This window comes from Phoenix dactylifera, chromosome 9 (assembly GCF_051530095.1).
Source record: "Phoenix dactylifera cultivar Ajwa chromosome 9, Ajwa_hap1_PhDact_Kaust_v1.1, whole genome shotgun sequence".
In the NCBI taxonomy this organism is placed as follows: Eukaryota; Viridiplantae; Streptophyta; class Magnoliopsida; order Arecales; family Arecaceae; genus Phoenix; species Phoenix dactylifera.
Window position 1 is genome coordinate 32,059,147 of NC_143198.1, and position 19,482 is coordinate 32,078,628.

The 19,482-nt window shown below is 39.8% G+C and overlaps 2 protein-coding genes across 5 annotated transcripts; both read right to left on the reverse strand.

Annotated features, from left to right (window-relative positions):
• Positions 1 to 515: 515 nt before the first annotated feature.
• On the reverse strand, positions 516 to 9,715 carry LOC103719444 (26S proteasome non-ATPase regulatory subunit 12 homolog A-like). Of its 2 annotated transcripts, XM_008808703.5 has the most exons (11): positions 9,586 to 9,715; positions 8,858 to 9,046; positions 6,083 to 6,190; positions 5,893 to 5,997; positions 5,629 to 5,685; positions 5,324 to 5,520; positions 4,223 to 4,322; positions 4,047 to 4,159; positions 3,787 to 3,940; positions 3,610 to 3,687; positions 516 to 966 (listed from the first exon to the last, which is right to left on the reverse strand). In XM_008808703.5, exons 1-11 carry the CDS (start codon positions 9,586 to 9,588, stop codon positions 748 to 750), a joined length of 1,323 nt encoding a protein of 440 aa, XP_008806925.3. In that variant the 5' UTR covers positions 9,589 to 9,715; the 3' UTR covers positions 516 to 747. The 2 variants fall into 2 exon arrangements, with proteins under 2 accessions (XP_008806925.3, XP_008806918.3); XM_008808696.4 differs by lacking the exon at positions 9,586 to 9,715 and having other exon boundaries at positions 8,858 to 9,052.
• A 1,104-nt stretch (positions 9,716 to 10,819) lies between these two features.
• LOC103719460 (uncharacterized) lies at positions 10,820 to 14,956 on the reverse strand. 3 transcript variants are annotated; one of them, XR_001880124.5, is made up of 3 exons: positions 14,445 to 14,956; positions 13,381 to 13,448; positions 10,820 to 11,133 (listed from the first exon to the last, which is right to left on the reverse strand). XR_001880124.5 is itself a non-coding variant. In XM_088705045.2 (2 exons), exon 1 carries the CDS (start codon positions 14,823 to 14,825, stop codon positions 14,457 to 14,459), a length of 369 nt encoding a protein of 122 aa, XP_088561171.2. In that variant the 5' UTR covers positions 14,826 to 14,949; the 3' UTR covers positions 10,820 to 11,133; positions 14,445 to 14,456. The 3 variants fall into 3 exon arrangements, 1 of the variants encoding a protein (XP_088561171.2); XR_003388036.4 differs by lacking the exon at positions 13,381 to 13,448 and adding an exon at positions 11,887 to 11,982 and having other exon boundaries at positions 10,960 to 11,133; XM_088705045.2 differs by lacking the exon at positions 13,381 to 13,448 and having other exon boundaries at positions 14,445 to 14,949.
• Positions 14,957 to 19,482: the final 4,526 nt, after the last annotated feature.

Below are 19,482 nucleotides of genomic sequence, written 5' to 3' on the forward strand. Positions count from 1 at the left end.
GAGGCGTTGCTGGCTGGGCTTTCATTACGCCATCTCTAACCTTAAGCAAGGGCGACTCAACCACTGTTATTAGCTGGTCGAACGGCATCAACACCACGTCCTACCCGTATATCCGTTCCTCAGAGCTCGAGGGCTCGATCCCGGCCCTGCCCGGTTCACGGCTTTCGTCCGCCGATTGCGCTTGCTTAGTAAGTTCCGGCCCAAATTTATCCGCTTGCTCACGCGCATCCGGCTTTGGTTATACTTTTGAACGCTTTTAATTTGTGTTTTGGCCCTCTTGCTCACTCAACAATAAATAAAAAGACAAAAAGCCGAGTATCAGAGAAATGACTTTGTAGAGGCCACAGCAGATTTGCCATAGAAAGCGAAGCTACCATTCTCACGGTGGAATGCTAGATCAACATATCATAACAATAATCCAATTATCTTACAATGTTGCTGCTTTAAAATTACTTAGAAGTTATGCATGGTCAATTTAATAATTTGCAACATTGGACACTGAAAACACGGAATGGTTGTTGCAAAATGGTTTAGTAAAACAAATATAATCAGTATAATAAGAATGTTCAGCTGCTACACTCTGTAAGAAGCTTGGAGCAAGCTATCGTTCGCTTAAGAGATAATGAAACAGAAATTCGACGGGGGAGAAGCAAATTGAAGCCTAGGAGGCATGCCATCTTTTTTGTAACTTTGAGACTTCCGGACCGGCCTAGAGAAAATCTCATTGTGGCATGGTAAAATACGTGACTAAGCTTTCAGAACAGCTTTGTGAACCATGGTTTCCTTGTGTATTTGGTGGCAGCTTTTTTCAACAAGGTCAAGCAGCTTCTCCAAGTTCATCGCCCAAGAGTTTAGGATGTCATTGCTGTCCTTGGCTGTCTGAAAGCAAACAACTCCCATTGGCCTGTCTATCTTCGCAATCAGGGATTTTGACACCACCATGTCTGATAAATGCTTTTCAGCTTCCTGAAAAATAACGAGAGAGAGGCATAAAACTTTGATAGTTAATTTTTTTTTTCAAAAAAAAAAAAAAAAAAAAAAAAAAAGCTACAAGCATATTCCGGAATGCAGATACATAGGATACATGGTATGAACACCAGAGAAACCAGACTTGAGATGAAAAGGAAATAAACATGAAGGAGAGACGTGCCGCTACATTTTCATGTATATTGCAAAGAATCATATGTAAATGATCTACCATACAAAAATGATGAGAATCAAAAATTTGAATGGAGATATCTATAACTCCCAAAACACTTTGATACATGGAGGGGGGCAAGGAAACATAATTCTTGATCATCTTATTTTGTGGATAGTTAGCAACATCATTGGTTCTTGTGAAGCCCCACAAAAAAGGTATAAAAACGAAAGCAGCAACCATGTCTCAACATACATACAATTCCACTATTGGCTGCTACTAATATATACATCCAAATGTAATTGGCAATTTATTGAGAACAAAGATGGGCCATGCAGCAAGATTTTAAACTTAAGCTATTCTACAGACAGCCCGACTAATGAGTTAATTGAACTGAACAGGTTTCTATTCCTTCTAAACAGGAAATTTTTTATGCATGAGACAAGAATTTACTGAACAAGACAAAAAAATAAAAAAGAAGAGGAAGGCAAAACTGCTTGGCAAGTTGCACTCTTCCCTCTCCAAGCAAAGAAATAAGCCATGCAATTGGCCTCTTAGAATTAGTGATTCAACACAATTTCATGAAGATCAGAACCAAACTATGATCCCAAAAGATGCTGCTCTCAGAATCCCTGGTGTGGGAATCAATGAACGGCAGGTACAAACAACAAACTAACTTCCGCTTTCAAGAAGCTGATGCACTAGGACCACAAATAACAAGCATGGCTGACAATGTATCTTTCTGACCCAATAATCCTGAGTTTCCAGGATCGCTGCCATCAGAATTAAATTTGATCTTTCCTAAGGAATGACAGAACCAAATAACATATATGCTACTTGCAAAGGGACTCAATGCATCCCATCATTATCATTCTTACAAGCCTCAAAGATGAACTCTGTGAGGTGGCCAGTCAACAAGCAAAGCAGCAACCTCTCATGAACTACCACACAACTAAGCTAAAGCAAGCAGCAACAGGTGCCTTCCTTTCTTCTGCCATTCCTTCCCTTAAAAGGGAAAATTGGTGGCATCTTTGTCTTAACCAGAGAGGGCAGCAGGCCCAGTAACTTACGTGCATAGGAGCCTCCGCCACCTAGGCTCTATAAACTAAGTGCTATATTTTATAACAAAAAAGTGTTCTTACCCATGCACTTCAGCTGTAGCCAAACTTGATATCCATAAATAATTAATACATTTGCTCATGCAATGATACTAGTATACTGCATCCAATAATTTAGAAATTAGGCAAATGACTTGGAAAGTCAACCTAACTGCAGTAAACATTTCAAAACTTTACATATCTAGGATGACACTGGATCAATCATCATAATTATTAGTGTCCAATATCTCCTGTATATCCCAGACTCATAGTCCACATTCTCATGTGCCAAATGGACTGCAATCCGGTGCCTGATTCTAGGTTTTAATTACCAGAACTGCCAGCAGGCACAGGTACAGTAGCAGGATAGAGATCTCTCAAAGAAATTTCGAAAAAGGAAGTATGAAAGAAGCAAATATGAGAGTACAATTCTAGAGGGGATACAAAACGGGTCTGGCAACTCTGGGTTGGAAAAAAATAAATAAACAGCTGTCAAGTTCCCGGTAGAAAGAACCCATCACCAAGTCTGTAGGCAAACAAAGTTATGATCAATATACACAACCTGCACCTTCTTTGCTAAATAAAAAGATCAGATTATGAGTTCAAACTACCACTCTAGAGGTTGTTGGGAAACAAATTAAGGAATAAAGGGTTCTCCAAATATAAGCTGACAAAAGAAAAGCTCTTTAAGTTGAAGCTGATCTTATAATGCTTCAAGTAGAGATAATGCTAAGAATTTGATCTTTCCTAAGGAATGACTACTTGATTAGAAAGTAGTGGATCACTGTTGAAAGCTAGATCCACATGAGTGTGTGATGCATAGCTAAAAAAAAAAGCCAATAGATTCTGTTGGAGCAAAATGAAGAGGTCGAACGAGATGAGCTGACCGAGCAGTCAAAATTGGCATCCACTTTTCCTTGAGGAAGGTGCTTCAATTACTCATTTATGTCAATGAACTTAATTGATTACCTTTGAATCTTCTCTAGACCTCATCATAAATTCTACAAGTATGACTTAGGCCCCGTTTGGCAGAGCTTTTGGTGGGCCAGAAAGCATTTTCTGACCCTTCAAAAGTATTGGTATCCGGTACTGAGATTGCAGACTTTGTTGCGTACTCTTTCATCTATAAGCACCATGAATTATTAACCTTCAATAACACCAAATATTTTGCAGTAAAGACACCCCAAATTTGGGACATCGTTATATTTGCATCCTCACAAGGGGATGGCTACTAAAGGGAATAGGGGAGAAGCCTAGAATCAATCACTCCGCATACCTTAGGAGTTCTAAGTGTAGTAAATAATGTCAGATATGTATGTAGGAAGAACAGATCAGCATGAATAATCATGTTGAATAAAGGAAAGGGGAGCAAACCTGTAGACTCAGGCACAACAAATCAGCAAGCCTCTTTAAGGTAATCCTTGAATAATACTTTGATACTACCAAAATATTCTGGGAAGGTGAAAGATTTGCAAATTAATAAAGTTTAAAATAAAGTAAAAATGAAAAATGAAATAGAAGAAACAAAAAACTGAGCATCAAAATAAATACATGTTCAATGATTCTCAGTTTTAGATCTTCCGCTGCCTTGGCACCCAAAGATCCTCCAGGCATATTCTTCTCATTCTCAAACTCGTTCTTATACATCTCCCAAAGACCAGTCCACTGTATCACCTCCATGGTAACTAGCTGCTTTAACAGCAGACTTAGATGGTGGCCCCACAAAGAGAACAGCATATATGAAGATCTCTCATCAGGCAAAATAATTGGATAGAAAAAGTGTGATGAAAGTAAACCAAAGAATCACGTACCGGAAATTCGGAATTTCAGAAAGATTTTTATCTTCTAGGGTAGAGTTGAGAAGGCTTGATTGCATTGGGTCATGAGGCGACAACACCAAAAACCAGCAAATTTTCCTGAGCACCTACAAAGAAAAATTTGTTCAGAAAGATATTGCAAGATTAAAAAAAGAACAGAAGGTATTTACCGGAATCCACTGTGCTGGGTCCTCTTTCACAGATGGAATATCATATATTGCTTTGTAACTACGGCAAATTTCCAAGTAGTCATCATTGTGAGAGTGATAGCTACACAAAAACAATGATCTAATTAATAGTTATCCAATCATCATGGCACCAAATGTAAATAATATCTTAAAATCAAAGTAGACTGCACTCTCTAATAGAGCATCTAATAATCAGATTGTAATGCATAAATTCCAAGCAAACAAATCGCCATAATAGAACATCTCAGAATCAAATAACAGATTTCACAAGCACAAGCACGAGTCAATATAGAAACACCAGCTCACCCATTCGTCCAAACTCACAACCAACGAACCTGGGAAATATAGAATTTTGGACTTCATAGCTATTCATTAGATTATAAAGGGTGAGCCTTGGAGCAACAGTAAGGTTGTTCTAATGTGACCTTGGGGTCACAAGTTTGAAACAACAGAAACTGCCTCTCCATGTGCAGGGTTAAGATTGCCTACATCCGATCCTCCCCAAACCCCACAATGGCAGGAGCCTCATGCATTGGGATGCCCTTTGATATAGCTATTTATTATTTTAGAGTTTTTCAAAAAAAAAAAAAAACAAAGAAACTATCCTTACACATGATGCCTCCTGCTGATGCGATTACTGCATTTAACTTGCAGATCTTAATAATAAGAAATGGAAGAAAGAAAGTAAAAATTAACATGTCAAATGTAATGAGCAAAGGAGTACCAAAGGTTATTTCGCATTCAGAATCAAAAGGGGACGGCTACATGAATCATATTGTAGTGGTACGAAAGGGAATCAGTAATCACCAATAACAATATTCAGTAAACAATCAGAAAGAAAACAGAGGACATTAATTTGAAGTCAACAAAATATTCAGTGATGAACAGTGAAGGCGAAGGAAAAGGGCACAGGTAGATGCTCGAATAGCCAAACACAAAAGCCTTTTCTCTTTTTTATTTTTTCCTTGGGGGAGAAGGGTGGGTGACTGGTTGCCTTGGTCCCAAAAGAATCAACTCTCCTCAACAGAGAATGGTTAAACAGCTTACGCACAAAACCTGATGAGCAAATAAGCACCACCATACCGAATCATTAGTTCATAGTAGATACGCTTCAACTCTAAGAGGGAAGGTATATCTGCAGGAGGCTCTTCAACAACATTATCACCTTCCTTAGGCTTTTTCTTCTCCTTTGAGGCATCTGCATCAAAAACCCGAGGACTAATTTTTCTTGACAAAATCTGCGCGCGTACATAATCCTGGCGATCTAAGCACAAACGAACCTGGAAATTGTTTGATTTGAAAATATATATATAAGTAATGGAATATGTCAGTCTTGTAACAGTATTGTCCAAATTGAGCCAATGAATGAAGGTTTAAACATGATATACTTGTTCAAGAATGAATGCTATCTTCTCTGTTTTTGCCATTGCTCCAAAAGTTTCCACCTGAAGACTAAACATTCAGTTGACAAAACAAAATAAATTGTATAATTTTAACCACTAATTGTCCGTAATCAAATACAACAAGAATCCCAAAATAAACTAAGTCTCAACCGAAGTGTAAGGAAACATTTCAGTACATCAACATAAATACAACAAGAATCCCAGTGTAAACCGATGGAATTGTCATGAGACATTTCAGCATCAACTTACAGCAATTTCTTGCATCAAATCAGCAGCCTCAGCAATAAGGCCTTGTTCTTCTTTAATCTTCGCGAGTTTTTTTATCAAGCGTGCCCTCTCTATCTCGACATATATCTGTAAACAGACAAGAAACCTAAATTGCATGTTTAAGTATATAAAATGTGCTAAAGTAGGTCTCCTCTATGTATCACATGTTCACCTTTCCAGCAGAGACACTGTTCAGTGTTTTGATTAATTCTATGCACGTATCAATATCAGGTGTCTCATCAATATAATGCATGGCTTGTTGCACCATAGCAGTGACAGCCTGCATGCAAACAACCACACAAAAATAAATTGAATAAGTACAACCAAGAAAACCAGATTAGAGCACTCAAATGGGGCTTTTCATAGGCCAACCACAAAATGGTTTTCAATGAAGAAAAATAGAAGAAGTGAATCACATAAATAGTTTAAATCAGAAATCCAGTGTCCACCTTTCTTTTTAATCCTTACTCCACCACAGCCCTAGGTGCCTGCAAAAGTAAACTGGCTCCCGGCAACACATACTACGTGTCTGCCAGGACCAAGTGTCCCCACATCCAGCAATGAGTAAAGATGGGGAACAATCCACTGACATATAAATTAAGTTCATAAACCACCATGTTTCAACTCTCTATCTCTATACTCCCTATATATATAATCTGTATGTCTGAAGTGGTGCACAGATAAATAATCTGTATGTCTGAGGTGGTGCAAAGGTGGGATATTGATGTTATAATTAGGTCGTTTGACACCTGAAATGTACTAACTACAGGTTATCATGAGTTGAAGGGTACAGCTGATGTCTGTGTTGAAAATAATCATTTGTAGTACATCCCCTGCAAAGAAATCCCAAAGAGAAAGAGAGAGAGAAGAGTTGCCCCACATGGCTATACTAGCCAACTAAATAGCACCTCACCTTCAGATGCAAATATTTCTATGCAATCACATAAACCAACTTAGCTTTTTTACTTTTCTTGGGATGAAGAAAGAAAAGTAAATCCAGGAGATGAATGGCATTTACCACTAAAAACATCAGAGCGACTGCAACCCAATATAGCTAATACATTTCCCCAACAGGCCTTGCATCCTAACCAGACTCCTCCCAAGCCTCAAGGATCCTTGCCATTCTACTACAAAGAAAATTAGGGGTGCAGGATCCACTCAATATGTTCTCCATTGAAGCGTCCCCGGATACCATCTTGGTACAAAAGTATCTTTAATTTGCTCTCAAACTTCTCTTTTACCTTTGAAGGAGGTCTATATAATAGTATTTTGCAGAAAGGGAGGGCCCGGAATAACAGAGTAGGATATATTCAACCAAAACTTAGTGTTGCATCTAGTGCTTTTTCTTACGCTTCACTCTCCTTTCAATGTCTCAATGTCTCTTCACAAAAGTGAACGAAAATATTTCTTAGGCATTAGGAAAAGAAAATATATACTAGTTTGTTTGCATGCCCAAACCCTGCTTCTTCTCTATAATTGTCTTTGGCAGCTTTTCACTACAAACTACTCTCCTTTCCACAATAAATGGCAAACTACCATTCAACTTAGTAACCCCTAACTTATCATCACATAATTACCTGAGTGTACATTCCCGCAATCCCACTTCCAAGGTATACTTGTAACATCAGGATCCTCTCAAAGAAAACTTATATTACAATTTTCAACTCTGTTAACCATCACTTAACTTGTACCATCAGGCTCCTCCCAAAGAAACCCTGATTATAATTTCCAACTCTCTTGATTCCCGTAACTCACCATCCCAACATGCAGAAAACATCTCAGACATTTATTTGTGATTTAAGGCCCCTCAAAGAGAATAAACCTTTCCAATCTCTTTGCTGCTTTAGAATGTAATAATAATAATACACGCATATTAAGTGCAGAAATTGTTATGGTGTAGCATACTAGCGTAAATAGGCCCCAATAAGGTAGGACATTTTTAAGATACCAATTTCTTATTCATACTCTAAATCATCAAGGTCGAAGGGATGCTCTAATTTAAAGTTATAAATAGGTCAATGAGAGCGAGTTCTTCAAAATCCCACTCGTCCATCATTTTATCAAAACAAATGCAGGATTTGCAGCAGACTTGAACAGACTAACAAGACTAAAATGCTTCAAGTGACGCAGAATATGGTTACGATGGATCACATTGTCATTCACTATAACATGGTAAACAAAAAATCTGGTGAATACTAGACCCATCAAGGCACCCATATCTTCGTGCACTGGATATCCCCTCCATTATATGTGATTCAATATGGACAGTAAGGACCCTTGATCTTAAATAGATAAAGCTTTTTAAGAAGTCCTGGGAATAACTACTTAGATCATATAAAAATACGAGGACCTACAGTGAGGATAGTATAAATCCCACTAGTTGCACCCAATATCACATCTATCCAGCACTATAAATGAAATATTGTCTCATCTTGCCAAATTCCTTTTTTATAACAACTTTGCAAAAGACATGACTTTCTTCCCTTCCAAGAAAATACTACATTCTATATGCATTGCTATCCTATCCTCGGATCTAGTTCTCTGCATTCCTTTGTTTGATACATATTTTCTACCATTTCAACCTTGTGATGATTTTGGGCAAATGTGCTTTGCACTGATAAAAATCTAACAGTGAACAACATAAATACATAACATGCCAACATACGTTATACTTCATAACAAAGCTGAGGCACCTCGGTGACCTTAAATTTTGATAACCCAGGAACATGCAAAGAAGACATACTAAAAACATAGTTCACCTGCATCTAGAACTGCACTTTTGATTGTACATACTTATGAGCTAACAAAAATATCATCAAGGTGGTTTTGCTGCACTAGGTTGGCCAGTATCAAAGGAAAAAAGAATTCCAAATGTAGCCTGCTCTAGCAATTCGATAAATTAGATCTATTTAAACTCAGCAAGAAACAAATTTTCCAAACACTTCACCTGCTTAAGCTGGCCCCTCCTTTTTGACAGAAGAACTATCTGGTCGTTCAGAGTCTTCCATGCACGGGCTTTGTAACAAAGCTCCACAATGTCAGTAACAGCTTTCTTGGTTCCGGCAACATCACCAGCAAGCCTCATTTGCTTCTCAACATTCAAGAGGGACTCTATCGCAGCATCGAGATTCTCTTCCTGCATCAAGCAACTATGATGTCAGATTCCTACATAAGGAAGCAAGCAATCATCTGGTACTGAAAATTACGGTATAAATATCTAATACCACTAACGATATATTCACAAATATCAGTAATACAATAGTACAATGGTTCATATTATATAGAATAGAAATTATTTAAAAAATCCGAAGATACTACAAGTATAGAGAACATTTAACATCTCTAGATTCCTCCTGTTTTCACGGAATTTTTACACCAAGAAGCAAAACTTCCTTCATTGTTCCCCTCTTCCAACAGGACTGTGCCTCTTGATTCAATTGATCGAAACCTAATGCAAATGCCATGTTGGGATCTTATAATTGACAGACTTATACGCATAAAGCTTGGTTTCTACAATAAACCATGGAACAACGATTTCAAGAACAGATTGGACAAACTGAGGGCGATCACAAATCGTAGTCGTATTCAGGGATCCAAGAAATCAAAAGGCGAGTCCCTCATTAAACAGAAAGATAGACTAAGAGATCAAGATGTCGAAGAAGCAGAGACGTTCACCATCTTTGAAGCGATTGCGTGACGACGAGGAGAAACCCTAGAGAGAGAGGCGGAGACTTGGGCTGGAAGACAGAGGGTTCTCTTCCCAGCTCCTGAGTGCTGCCTCGTCTCCAAGGGGAAGGGTTACAAAGTTTATTTGTTTTAAATTAAAGCGGCCGATCGGGTCGGATCATGGTCCAAGCTAGGCCCGGATCAAGTTTAGACACGTCCCAGCCGTTCGCTTGGAGGATTTTGTGGGACACAGAACGAGAACCTCCAAATTGACATTTGTCCGGCCCAATTGAATGCACCAAGGAGGCAGGCCAACGCAATCGCTGAGGGAGACCTAGAGGACCAGGTAGATGGTTGAGCACGAGGGTGGAGACGCCGAGGTATCACCCAAAGGCAAACAGGGCAGTAAATTGGATGGCTTCTTTTTATCAATCGATATGATGTTTGAACGGATGCAATGTTTAGCTAAAGAATTTTTCTAAATCTGCTATTTTCTAATTCTTTTAGATATATTCAAGCATGTAGATTGGATGGCCTTTTTTTTGTAGTTGATCACTTCAGTAGAATATTTTAGACCGATACAATGTTTGCTTAGAGAACTTTTCTAATTCTGTTATTTTGTAATTCTCTTAGATATGTTCATATTAGAATAGTATGGAGCATATAGATTGGATGGCTTTTTTTTTTTTTTGTGGTTGATCACTTTGGTAGAATGTTTTAGATCGACGCAATGTTTGCTTCGAGAGCTTTTCTAATTCTTTTATTTTCTAATTCTCTTAAATACATTAATACTAGAATGGTATAGAGCGTCTGGAGAGATCGGCATCGGCAACAGCGGCGGGGCATCTGCGTTGGCCTAGTGGATGGTCCAAAAAATTAAAGTGTTTGTTTTTCAGAGATCAGCAGAGGTTTGCAGATTTAGAATGCATCCAAAGCTGCACACAGCAGCCCTCGTACAGACACGAAATCACAAGCGACTTTGACGACAGTAGAGAGAGTTCGACATTTTTACCCTCTTTCCATCTATGGCCTTGGTTGCACTGCAGTGGTCTGAACCGATCTGCTCTGCTCTGCAATTTAGTCTCTTGATCTCACTCACTAACAAGCACAGGACAGTTCATTGACCCTTGCAACATCCAATGTTATTCTCTATAACCAAACCTAAAGCTCACCGATTCTAAAATACATGGTATATCAAGTGTTACAAGTCACTCTAAGAAAGAATAACTAGTCAAACCAAATATAAGCTCCCACAAGAATTATTTCTCCTTACTAAATTCGAAGCTACGAAACACTTCATAAAACAACCAAAGCAAGTGTATAGTACCTGAACTTGGACTGGTAGTTGTACAGACGCATCACTAGACAAATCTCAAAGGTATATACAATATCAGACTAAATAAAATAAATATACAACATGGGAATACAAAGTGTTCCGTTTGAGCTATTTTGAAATTTTCCCCTTTCAAAATGGAAGTCACAAGCAACAGACTTGAGGCAGATAATGTCCCTTCAGTGAAAACTCAAACTGCAACCAAGCAATATTGGACTTATTCCCTGCCAATGTATCACAACACCAAAAATTAGAATTCATTATTTTTTCAATGCCAAACCAAAAACAGAAAACTAGCAAAGGAGAGAAAGGAGAGGTAACATTCTAAAAAGTAACATTTCTAGGATGTCTTAAATCGAGCTTGATTTCCTTGATCTTGGTCCCCAAAAGTCATGTTGAATTGGTAATGGATTATTTTAATGTTAAGAGTTCTAAACATCTCATTCATAGTGCAAAAGAGCACATCTCAAGCAGGTTGGTATTGCCAATGACAATTGAAACTAATCAGCAAATACCATCACAGCTTCAAATTTAAACTATTGAACAGTCTATGAAAAGAAATAAGGATCCATGACCAACCAAAAGTTTGATACAGTGAAACTTCAGGAGTACACACCCTACAGGTTGACATGATACTGCAAGATGGGATTCTGACAAAAGGTCATCTTAGGTCCATGCAATTTGGTCCTGCATGGAAGATAATAGAACTATGATTTAGATTCTGACTGGAAGGGTTGGGGACCATGTCCGCATCTTCTTCTTTTTTTTTTAAAAAAAAAAAGGACCCGATTATGACAACCAGCACATTAGCTTTTGAAATAAGATTGCTTTTGGTAAGCCAAGCATATGATAGCAACAGATTTCCAAACTGATAAAGCAATTTATGCCGATCAAAAAAGAACAGTTGAACATAGATGTAGTATAGGATGAGGAACCGTGAAGATGGCAGATTTATAAATGGCATTAGGAGACTTCACCTGATGATATTGATGCCTTAACACTTAACAGCAGATATCAGATGGAAGAAACCACAGCGAAAGGCCTCATCTTTGTCATAATTAAATGTTTGATACCTAAGGAGGATACCAGTATTTAATATTACATCTTCCTTAGGTATAAATCAGAATTTTGGATTCATAAAACTTTTTTCGGATAGAATTGCGGACTGAAAGAGTGAGAAGCCATATAACATTTTTTGCATCGTTTAGGAAAATTGACAGAATACTGAACTTTAAATGAAAAACAAATTTTATTTTGCAACTGAAAGAATGTCTTATCACAAGATAAATGATTCACCAAAGTGAACTGCATATAGTAGTATATACAGCAGTGCACTGGATTGTGATATAAGAGAGAGAGAGAGACCGCTACAAAAAAAAAATCAAGAATTATCACAACTATCCAAAGTCAAGTTGCAAAATGGTTTGTAATGAGTTGGAATTTGAAATGAGAACATAATCAATTGATAGTACAAAATCGTCAACTGATCATTTATCAAAACCAACCATAATGCAAAAGTATTAATCCTCATTTCCATGTTTAGAACCTATCTATCTTAGGAAAGGTTGAAGAAATCACCTATTCTAGTTTCATTATATGCATGTGCATAACATGAGGTTTATATGCAAGACTGCCATGTCGCTGAAACAGCTCATCAATTCTTTTGCTCATATCTCCAACAACTCTAAATTAATTGGAAAAAAAGGCAAGTTGCAAAAGAAACAAGGTGGTTATGAAACCCAATAGTTTAAGTGGGGTTTGGGAGGGGAGAGCAGGGTGGAGAACACAGATCAATGCTGGATGTAGGCTTACCTTGAGAACCAAAAGCAAAAATTCAGGGCTTGCTTGGCATTTTCTTTTTCAAAAAAAAAAAGAAATGTGGACTAGACTGAACAACAAGTGCAATGAAATGCTTTTTTTTCTAAGTTTTTTGTAAAATCTTTAGAGCTTTTGGCAGCTACGATTTATTGCTTTAAAAAAAAGAGAGCGGAAATAAAAGCAAGGAGTAGCATAATTTTTGCAAGTGCTATCTTCACCATCAAGCTGCATGTGGTATTTCACTAATATGTAGAGAAACAAAGCCACAAAATCAACAATGATACCAAACAGTTAGTAAATTTTTGATAAAGAAGGGAGAAAAAGGTGTCTAGATTTTATGAAGAACTGAAAGGTGATTATGGATTTCAGCAAGATCAATAATCAAATTATCCTACAGTCTAGGAATTAGCTGAATAACAGTCCATGAATCTCAGACATGCATAAAATTTTCACAAGGATAAATTACATTTTTGTTTCGATCCGGTATACTAGTGCTGGTATGATCACAATGTGGATGAATTACATTTCACACAAAAGATTTAAAACTTACAAGCATACCAAAACCTTCATAAGTGCAGAATCCTCTGAAGCTATAAGAAACCCAAACTACAAGCAAAGGATGACACTAACAGAAAATCAACAAAATATCCTACCAGGAGAAGCCAGGTCTGCACAAATTCCTAGGTTTGACCATCCTGCTTAATCCCAGAGGTTGAAATAGCTAGCGAGGGAAATAAGGACAGAGGAAATCAAGCTTTTAACAGTAGAACTTGAACCATGAAACCAGAAATAAGCAACTAAAGTAGAATGGAAAGGCAAAAGTGGAGAAAATAACCAAAGAAAATTAATTGTCTGAAAATATTACGTGCAAGCAAGGAAAAACAAGGAATCTTATATTTTTTGATCCGATTGGATCCATGAACCCAGAGAAGGAAGGGGACAAGGAAGAAAGCTGAAGACAGAATCCAACCCAAAAAAAAGAAAGCAATGAGAACAAGAACAAGAACAAGGGTACCTGAAACTATGTAGCTTAGAAAATCGAACATTTTAAAGCCCATTAATGAAAACAAAAAAATGAAGTTTTGATTAGAAATTAAGAGTAGGACGATAAATCTAGAAAAGAAAACCTTTTGCAAGGGCAAGGTCAAACCATAGAGAGAGAGGGCTAAAAACAAGATGAAGAACAAGAAGAACGAGAAGGCTACCGATAGTATGCAAATAGCAGTAGCATATTAAATATCTCTTCAGATTCATTAGAACCACTGAAATTAAGACAAACAAAAACAAAATTTTTGAGACGAAATTGAAAATAGAAAAGGAAAACCTGCGAACCACTGAGAGGGAACACAAACAAATACTAACCATCAGCAATCAAATACTTGTTCATCAAAGCCCGTCAAAGAACAAAAAAAATCCAAGCCTTCGACAAAAAATCAGTGCTAGAACCATGAAGCTAAAAAACAAAAGCTATTGCAAGGATAAAATCCCAAACAAAGAGAGAGAATCAGAAGAAGAATAAAGACGACAATAAAACCTCCGATACCATGAAAACAGCCATAGGAAATAAAATATTTGTCCAAATCGATCAAAAACCAAAAATAAAAGGAAAAAAAAAAATCTAAATGATTGACAAGAAATCACAACTAGAACCATCAAATTATGAAAAAGATGCCTTTTTGCAAAGGAAATCAAACAGGAAAGATGGCGAGGAGCATACCAGAAGAAGGGATCACCACCAGCCATTAACCACCAGGGTGTATCTATCCTTGAGCCACCGGAAGCTCCTCCTAAGAGACCCCTTCACCCTCCCCTCGACGGCGTAGAGCTTGTAGCTCGCCACCCGCTTCTTCCTCTGGAACTCCGGGTCGCTGAAGACCCACCCCTTCTTGGAGGAACCGGATGCCGCCTTCCCCTTGCCCAACTCGACCTCCCTGGTACCGTATCCAGCGTAGCCGCTGCCTGGGTGGGCGGAGGAGGCGGAGGACGCGCTGTAGCTCCTCAAATCGTATACGCCGGAAGGGGGAGGGGGCGGCCGGCCGCCGTAGGCCCCAAGCTGCATCCTTCCGTCGTTGTGGCCCCTCGATCTGAAACCCTCCATGGCAGCCAAGACCAGCCCTTTCCCTCTCCCCCTCCGTCTCGCTCTGGAGGGCGTCTTCGGTCTAGACGAGAGGAGGGCGGACGTGCGAACAGGGGAATGTCGGATGATTTTTCTTTTTCCACCCTCTCAGCTTTTTTTTTCGCTTTTTCATTTTTTTAAATAAAAATACAGTAACGCCCTCAACTTGTGGGCAAAATACATTCTCTCTAAAAAAAATTTGAAAACTTTCAGGCCAGCTATATATATATATATATATGCTAAAATAGGCATTTCATATATCACGGATATGAATATACCCAATAGAATCGAAATACAAAAGGTTCCGAAGTGCTCCGACCATCTCTCTCCCTAGTTCATATGGTACCTCCAGAGTGACTCGCTACATATGTAACCACCCAATCGACCGCTCCATTGGCCTCACGATATACATGCATAGCCTAAAATATGACATCCTCCCTTACCATCATTCAAAAATCGCGGAGCAGGGGATGAGCTCCTCCATGACTACTCGAGTCCCTGTGGATCCAGCTAATCGCCGTGGTCAATTTCAGACAACATTTTGTTGCTTCAGGAGATGATGGGGGATCTGCAGTGAGCCTCGAGAAGGCGAAGTTTGATGGCAGTGAAACTGGATATGGAGCGTGCCTATGACCAGATCCAGTGGGATTTTCTTCGGCGGCACTAGAGAGTTTCGGATTCCACCAGAATTGGATTGCTTGGATTCTAGGATGTGTGCGGGGCCTAGCTTTTCCATTTTGGTCAATGGCACACCATCACCCTTCTTCCGAGCCACTATGGGGCTTCGCCAGGGATGCCTTATGTCCCCGTATTTATTTATCATTTGCTCTGATTTGCTTTTCCGTGCTTTGCATGTTGCTTGTGGGAACCGAGAGCCGGCAGCCTATAGTCCAAGTCCGGGTGCCCGCCCTATTTCTCATTTGCTATTTGCAGACGATTGCCTCTTACTCACTAGGGCAAGGGTGACGGATGCCAGAGCCCTTCAAGGCATGTTGACAGAGTATTGTGTATGGTCTGGGCAAAGAGTCAACCTCCAAAAGTCAGTCATCTACTTCAGACCGAGCACGGAGCGGAGGGTGCGACGGGAGATCAAGGCGATTCTAGGCATGTAGGAGCAAGAGGGGCCCCTAGTTGATCTTGGGGTTTCCATCACGGAAAGAAGGTTACAGGTGGTAGAGTGCTCTACTTTGTTGGAGAGGGTGCGGAGCAGACTAGAAGGTTGGAGGGCATCATCACTCTCTATAATAGGTAGATTGACACTGATCAGGTCAGTTCTGTGCTCTTTGCCCATTTATCTGATAGCTCATACAGTTGTGCCGAATACTGTACTGGAGGGGATTGAGCGGCTTATGCGGAGTTTTCTTTGGGGCTCTTATAGGGGGCCACGGGATACACCTGGTGGCCTGGGAGAGAGTATGTCTGCCACTGTGCGAGGGTGGTTTGGGGGTGCAGTCACTCTTGGTGAGGTGTGAGGCTTTCTTGGCGCGACGAGCGGTACAGTTTGTCTTGCAGCCGCACAGTCTCTGAAGTCAGGTCATAACGACTAGATATGGCCAAGCAGGATTCGCTGAGCAGGCGACAGCTTGCCGGAGGAGGTCCTTTATATGGCGAGAGGTTGGGAGATACTTGTCTATGGCCCTGGCGAATTATAGGTGGCTGATCAGCGATAGACAAAGCATTGATGTGATGGAGGACTCGTGGGTGGATGCACTTTCTTTGAGACTATGGCCGACGATGCTCAGTGCTGGGGGGGTGGCAGGACTTCGGGTTTCTGACATGTTCAGGCCGAGGGAGGCGGAGTGGGATGGTGATAGGCTGGGCCAGTTCTTTGGAGAGCATTTGGCAGAGCGGGTTCGAGCGCTCCCCATTCTGGGATCCCCAGGTCCAGATGTTAGGATTTAGAGTACCACCTGTAGAGCCAGCATTGGGATTGGCGAGGTTCTTGGGTTCTTCAGCCGGGTTTAGAGCTGGGCATAGATTGTGGCTGGGTGTGGAGGTTTGGGCTACACCAGAGGGTTGCTCTCTTTCTCTGGAAGGTGGCTTGGGAGTGTTTGCCAACGTGCTTAGTGTAAAGTAGATGAGGCGTGAGACTTTATCCTCTACACCCGGATTGTGGAGTGGACGAGTCGGTGGATTATGTACTATTCCAGTGCGTGTGAGCGAGAGGTGCTTGAAGTTTGACTGGGATCTCGAGAGATGTTTGGAGTGGGAGGGATTGTTTTCTGGAGGAGGTTCGGCGTTGGGCTGGTGTTCTTCAGATACGTCTTTCGGCTATTAGGGCGTCTTGTACAGCATATCAGCTATGGTTGGCTAGAAATGCCCGAGTTTTTGATGAGCGCAGGTCGTCCCCATGTTTCGTGATGGAGCAGGCTCGCGCTCAGATAGCAGAATATATCCATGCAGAATCAGCTCATAGACCTTTGACAGCTTGGGACATTTGGGGCCCCCACATTGCTTCGGCAGCTCCACATAGGGTATTCTTTACTTGGGAGCTCCCACCCCCGAGTTTTCTCAAGGTTAATTTTGATGGCACTGTCTTGGATGATGGTATGAGAAGAGAGGCTGGATTTGTCATCAGAGGCCCGGGTTCCGATGCGGTGGCAACAGGGGCTGTTAGATGTTTGATACCTTGGTTCCGAGGGCAGAGCTGCGGGCAGCTTGGATAGGTCTGTATTACGCACGGCGGGTGCTTCAGGCGAGTTCAAGCCACCCATATTCCATATATATATTGTTAATTTTATATACACCGGTTATCTACTTAACCAGTCAAACAAGTGCCAAAAATCATGTGTTAATTTTATTTTGTGTCAATGTCCTAAAAAGTAGTTTAATCAGACAAAATTGATCTCGGATGAGGAGTTGAAATAGATTTAATCCTTGGAATATTCTCATTTCGGTATACTTTTTCACTTTTCTTCACAACTTATCCTGCTAACCTTTGAACGCCAACCAAATAGCAAATAATTTTAATCCATGATTATCTAATTAGGGTTGGTTATCAATAGCTAAAAGTATCTACATCCAATTAGCTATTTGGGAGCCAAACACGGTCTATACATACGTCATGAGGATGCTACTAGCATTGAGAGAAATACTGAAATATAATGAGTAGTGACATGGGCCGTTGCTTACATCGCAGCCCCCCTTGCCTATTCATCCAACCCAATGGCATAATCTTATAAGCGTGTGAAATGCTAAAATAACTCTGGGATCTCATACAAACAAGTTACGTAACCAGTAACATCTTGATTGGTCTGAGGACCGTTTGCATTTATGACTAAGGACCAGGTGAAAAGCTAGGCGTGTATTTGTGTTTCTGTAGCACTGCTCTAGAAATCTAAGGGAGTTATGTTTGATTCACGTTCGGAATCAAAATCGTAATGAATTAGAATGAAAATCAAAATAGCCATATTCATCAATGCATTTGGTTCGTGAGTCCGAATCGAAATAGAATTTAAATATTAGGAAGAGTCTAGATAAATTTTGGAGAATTGGAGCATCATGTTCTCCTCTAGAATTGAAATGGGGATGAGACTTTTCCTAACCAAATAGCTGAAATGAGAGTCACTTATTGCTATTCTCATTCCACATCTCAACTAACTCCGGCCAAACATGCCCTTTCACATGCATCTATTATAAATCTTAGGAGATTCCAATTCTAAATGGTTACATGTTTGAGTTTTATAAGCAGTTAATCCAAACATTACTCCCCAACAAAAGCAATGGAAATGGTTTCTCATTGCACATCCCAACTCCGTCCGACTAAACATGCCCTTCACATGCATCTATTATAAATCTTAGGAGATTCCAATTCTAAATGGTCACATGTTTGAGTTTTATAAGCAGTTAATCCAAACATTACTCCCCGACAAAAAGCAATGAAAATGGTTTCATATGTGAAGGCATATGCTCCAAACCAAGATTTAATGTATAAAAATACAAGAAGGGCCCAGATCAGTCACCCATATTCATGCACCAACTAATATGGGACAATTGAACACGATGGAAAAAAAATAATATGTGCCCCTCCTCTCTATTAATTTGCTATTGGTCAGAGCACATGTAACTCCATATCTCAAACCTAACTAAAATAGCACAATTACATGGCAATAAAGTTGATCATGGGCAAGACCTCGGACTAAACTATATTCATTTTTAGTTTGGTTTTGGGCTGGGTTTATTGAAAAATTGATATTTTCTGTGCCTAAGCCCAACCTTTGATCATCTCTACTTGTCAAGAAAACATTGATGCATTCATCCATACAAGACATCGTTTGTCATGGAAGATGAACTTGGCTGGGTGAGTGCTAATACTCCAGATTTTTCTACCAAAAACGAGTTTTTATTAAACACTTGTAAGTCCAATCTGCGCATGGATTTGCTGTCGCCTTGATTTCTTTTTCTCCCGGTTCATCTTCCCCAGATTAAGTTGCCATTAACATTGATCCTTGTTTGACCCTGGGTCTAGGACTTGACATGGTGCAACTTATATATAATTCCCAGGCAAGTTTGCTATAGCTTTTGATTTTAATTTGGACCTGAGTGGGTTGGATTTTGAATTTGGTTCGAGGGAATATGGCATGGATCAGGTGCTAGCTAGGGTTGCATAAGATTTGGGTGGAGTTGGACTCAACTCAAT

What these genes read in the sequence shown, in the direction of transcription:
- LOC103719444 (XM_008808696.4), bottom strand. Translation starts at nt 9,052, where the DNA reads ATGCAGGAAGAGAATCTCGATGCTGCGATAGAGTCCCTCTTGAATGTT. An exon ending in GGAGGGGCCAGCTTAAGCAG is followed by an intron (nt 6,191 to 8,857) that starts GTGAAGTGTTTG and finishes GTTTGCATGCAG; the next exon opens with GCTGTCACTGCTATGGTGCA. An exon ending in ACCCAGCACAGTGGATTCCG is followed by an intron (nt 4,160 to 4,222) that starts GTAAATACCTTC and finishes TTTTCTTTGTAG; the next exon opens with GTGCTCAGGAAAATTTGCTG.
- LOC103719460 (XM_088705045.2), bottom strand. Translation starts at nt 14,825, where the DNA reads ATGGAGGGTTTCAGATCGAGGGGCCACAACGACGGAAGGATGCAGCTT.